Source organism: Rhamphochromis longiceps, unplaced genomic scaffold (genome assembly GCF_057381845.1).
Source record: "Rhamphochromis longiceps isolate RC_006_pf unplaced genomic scaffold, R_longiceps_female_GT1.1 unmapped_scaffold_5, whole genome shotgun sequence".
NCBI lineage: Eukaryota > Metazoa > Chordata > Actinopteri > Cichliformes > Cichlidae > Rhamphochromis > Rhamphochromis longiceps.
This window is the reverse complement of record NW_028187225.1, coordinates 971,078-975,922: the sequence shown is the minus strand read 5'-3', so window position 1 is coordinate 975,922 and position 4,845 is coordinate 971,078. Positions and strand designations below refer to the sequence as shown.

Genomic DNA, 4,845 nt, shown 5'->3' with positions numbered 1-4,845 from the left:
TTTGAGCTAACTGCAATTTATGGAGGGATTCATGAGGTAAACCATAGAGAAGAGAAGTACAGTAATTCAGACAAGATGTGACAAGAGCATTGACAAGTATGGCGGTACTATGTGGTGTGAGTGAGGGACGAAGATGGTTAATATTACAGAGATGAAAGTAGGAAGACCGAGTGATATTATTTATATATACTAACTTCCCTTTTTCTCATTTATCTATCAAAACTCACCCCTTACGCGTATTCCTCTAACTCTTATTTACAGCAAGAATTATTTTTATATTTACAGCAATACATGGTTATATTCATAGATTAATATTAAGCAGTATTTACAGCAACAAACAGATTATACTCTAGACCAGGGGTGTCGAACTCCAGGCCTCGAGGGCCGGTGTCCTGCAGGTTTTAGATAATACCCTGGGTCAACACACCTGAATGAAATGATTAGTTCATTACCAGGCTTCTGGAGAATTTCAAGACATGTTGAGGAGGTCATTTATCCATTTAAATCAGCTGTGTTGGATCAAGGACACATCTAAAACCTGCAGGACACCGGCCCTCCAGGCCTGGAGTTCGACACCTGTGCTCTAGACTACTAGTCAGCAGTATTTACAGCAGTAATTATACTCAAGGGTTAGTAACAGCTATTTACTAGGGCTGTCAAATGATTAAAATTTTTAATCAGATTAATCACAGCCTAAAAATTAATTAATCATGATTAATCGCAACTCGAAATATGACCAAAATGTGTGCAAACATACGGACAGATAGCGGATTTTTACACACTTGTTAGTGTTATTTAATGCTAAGACCACGCTGAGTGGCCTGCGTTCACTCAGCGTGGTCTGACGTAGGCTGGGTGTTGTGCTGGAAGCGAATTAATCACAGCCTAAAAATTGATTAATTGCAACTCGAAATATATGTATATATGTGTAAAAATCGGGACAGATAGTGGTTTTTAAACACACTTGTTTGTTTTATTTATTATTAATTGTGAGTACAAGCAGTACAAGCAGAACAGGGCTTCAAATAATTGTGAGGGATTTTTACTGAATGTTTTCCACCCGTTTAAATCTAGCACATTGTTTTATCCATATACATCTTCAAGTTCACAGAACATAGGCCTAATTCAACAGGCAAAATAGAAAAAATCTCCAATCATCCTTTTGGGTAAGGTAGATTAGTGCAAAAGAATATGAACAACAGTGAAAAGTATTGTTTAAATCACATTCAACCATAGAACAAGCTCTAAACACACGGTCCTCTGGTCTACTCATCCTTCAGCCAGTTGCTGAGACAAACCAACTTGTCCACGTTCTCTGAGTGCAGAGCAGACCTCTTCTTGTTCACAATGTGCCCTGCTACAGAGAACAGCCTCTCACAGGGCACTGTGGAGGCAGGAGTGGCCAGGTATCTGCGAGCAAGGCGGGCCAGCTGGCTGTGGGCTCCTGCATGAGCTGCCCACCACTGTAAGGGACAGTCCTCTAAGGCAGTGCAGGGCTCTGCTCTGTAGCGCTGTATGGCTCTGTCCTGCTGTACCTCCTCCTCTGACTCAGAGTCAGAGTCCATCTGCAGCAGGCTCAGCCTCTTCTTGGCTGGACCTTCTTCTGCAGTGTGTGATCTTCTAGGAGAGTCTTCATGCAGCATGCCTGCCAGTGTGATCCACACTGCTTCTCTGTCAGTCTTGGGCACACTGCGTAGGTCTTTAAAACGTGGGTCCAGTGCAGTTGCGATCTGGAGCCATGCATAGTTGGTATGTTCCTGGCGGGAAGCAAGGTCTTCCTTAAACTTCTCTTTAAACCTCACCACATATGCAGGGTCCTCATCAGTTACTTCCATGACACGGCGCAGGTGGCAGAAGGCTGGTAGAACTACAGAGCAGGAGACGTAGGCCTCTCCTCCCAGCAGTTCAGTCACATATCTGCAGTGGAATACACACACACACACACAGATAAGACAGCAAATTTAAAAAAGCTTTTTAATACTAGGTAATATTAATAAAATATTTGATTTCATTTATTTTTTAAATAAGACATTTTCATAATAACAAAACTGATTTAAGATGTATGTTTGATACATTTAATCTAAACCTACAATTATGGTCACAATGACAGGCTCACCTGCAGGGCTCTAGAAGTGTCTCCAGTCTCTGGAGTTTATCCCACTCTGGAGGCGTCAGGAGGACAAGTTTATGCTTTTGTTTATCCAGAGTCGCAGTTACTGCAGTTTGGTTGCGGATCAAGCGCTTCACCATCTCCAGCGTGGAGTTCCAGCGCGTAGGCACGTCCTGGGCCAACGGCTCCTGCTTGCGCCCCAGTGACACCTGCTCTGCGTTCAGCTCTGCTGTGTTTGCTGGGCTGTGCTTAAAATGGCCAACAATTTTGCGGCATTTGGCCAGCGCAGTGACAAAGCCACTGTCTGCGAGACTCACTGTGATGCATCTCTGTAGAATGTGCGCGGTACACGGCATGTGATTGAATGGCATGATGCGAGCCGCGGCGATCATATTGCGCGCACTGTCCGTGCCTACTGTTGTCACCTTCTCCTCAATTCTCCACCTGCGAGCAACAGTCTGGAACTGCTCTGCACAAGCCTCCGCAAAGTGCCGCTCTTCCGTTTTCATTATAGTCAGCGCAAAGGATGTCAGACCCCAGGCTTCAGTGATTAAATGCGCAGTAACTCCCAGGTAATTGTCATTACTCAATGATGTCCAGTGGTCTCCTGTCAGAGCCACGCATTCTGTGTGAACTAAAGCCTCTTCTTTTTTCTTTTTCTCCGTTTCATACAGTTCGTGGATTCGAATTGTTATTGTGCTTCTCGCTGGGGGCTTGTAGGACGCGTCCTGAGATGCAACCTTTAAAACATCCGCAAAACCCTTGTCCTCCACAATGCTTAGCGGTCTACAGTCCTTTGCTATCCATTTGGCTATATTGTCGGTCAGTTCAAAGAAGACTTACCGAGTGGCCTGCGTTCACTAAGAGTGGTCTGACGCAGGCCAGGTGAAGCTGCTGCCCCGACAAACGCGTGTTTGGCATTAAGGTGGTATTTTAAGGTTGAATTTGAACGGTGGAATTGAAACTCTTTACTACAGTGAGTGCAAATTACAACGCGTTTGTTTATTGTCCCATCTATGTTCTTCTTGTATTTAAATTCCCCATCCAGAAGGCCATCCTGTTCCTGCTTCTCCATTTTCAGTGGCGCGGTAAACAAATCAAGTGGAATTATGGGAGCGACTTATCTGCGTGTTGCGCTAAATAGTTAAATATTCTAACGTAATTAATTCCAAAATTTAATTATCGCAATTAACGCGTTAATTTCGACAGCTATACTATTTACATATGTACACTTTGGCCGAAGGTGTGACCTTTTATACAGCGACGCACGCAATTTACCCAGCGTGTCCAGACTATCAAACCCTCAGATTCCCACTGTGAGTCCCAAGTCAAGCATTACTTGCTGAGTCCAAAATTCCCCCAAAGCCCGAACAGACCTGACTACAGAGTAATTCACTTGGGTTAACCAGGTTAACTTATCAAGCTAAATGGATGACTAGATTTTCAGTGTTAACCACCGCGAGGGTGCCATTATGTACATAACTTTTCATCAATTCAACTTTTCACTTCTGCGCAGCTTACACATATTCTTCAGATACACTTCCTCGACACTGAAGAATAGCGGAAAAATAAGCCCAAACTCCCCCAACACAGCCCTGGAGTTATACTCCAGCACATGGCAAAGTAGCCTTTTACCCCCCCCCCCCAAACACACACATAGCGCTCACTCACACTCCCCCACGGGTCACAGAAGTTACAGGAAAAACACGCTGAATGATGGAGCTGAAATTGGAAGACATTTGTCACGGTCTGCGTGTGACCGTAGGGATGAGGAAAGTAAGCATTGGTAAGCATTGTCAGGCAAACTACTGAATACCGTTGCTGCTAGTGATGTGCGAATCATGAACGAGTTGTTCAATACTCGAGAATCACTTTACTGACTCGTGAATCATGATTCACAAGCCCAACTGACTCATTCACTGACTCATTCCTGTTGCTAAAACTAATTTATTTAGTAGAAATATATCTAGCTTATAATTGAAATTGTGTGGAAAAAAACAACAGCCAGTTTCTTAACAAAAACATTTCTGCTCTGAACTGGAAAAAAAAAAAACCCTGAGTAGAAGCTCACATCAAGACAATAGCTCCTCAGTTCACAGTAGCATCGCTCAGCTAACATGCAAACAGCACATTTGACTCACTCACCCCCTCTCTCCTGGCTCACAGCTTCTTCTTCTTCTTCTTGGTCGGCAACCAATGCTAAGGAGCATTACCGCCCCCTGGCTCACGGCTCAGTGGACATTTAGATGAGAAAATATATATTTGACACATTTGAGGAAAATACTAATAAAATAAAAAATAAATAAATAAAATAAATGTTCCCTTTAGAAATCTTAAATTTTTTGCTCTATAAAAATAGCTGTTTTTCTGTTTTTCAATCACTCATCTTAGCAGTAGGATTTACATGAAACTGGAATAGCTTTATGCATACTTTTTTCCACACTGACTTTCAGGCTTCTTTAAATTCAGCCATTTGTAGGTAGATACATTTTCATCATACAATGTGCATCCTTCTGTTCCTAACTCATTACCTAGTGCATATCATTATAGATATCCAGCATGAATTTTTAGAGACCGCATGTTCCTTTATTTTCTGCATCTGCACAAGCTTTTTTTGACAGGAAATCTTCAATCCATATAAAAGGCCAGTGATATGAAAAAGAGAGGGACGTCTGATAGGAGCTTAAAAAAAATAAATAATAATAATAATAATAATATTAAAAGAAAGAGACTAA

At 42.4% G+C, this 4,845-nt stretch overlaps 1 protein-coding gene across 1 annotated transcript; it reads right to left on the bottom strand.

Moving 5' to 3' along the window:
* Window positions 1-1,020: 1,020 nt before the first annotated feature.
* LOC146640575 (E3 SUMO-protein ligase ZBED1-like) lies at window positions 1,021-2,058 on the bottom strand. Its single transcript, XM_085400091.1, has one exon. It carries the CDS (start codon window positions 1,833-1,835, stop codon window positions 1,266-1,268), a length of 570 nt encoding a protein of 189 aa, XP_085256217.1. The 5' UTR covers window positions 1,836-2,058; the 3' UTR covers window positions 1,021-1,265.
* Window positions 2,059-4,845: the final 2,787 nt, after the last annotated feature.

What these genes read in the sequence shown, in the direction of transcription:
- LOC146640575 (XM_085400091.1), bottom strand. Translation starts at nt 1,835, where the DNA reads ATGGAAGTAACTGATGAGGACCCTGCATATGTGGTGAGGTTTAAAGAG.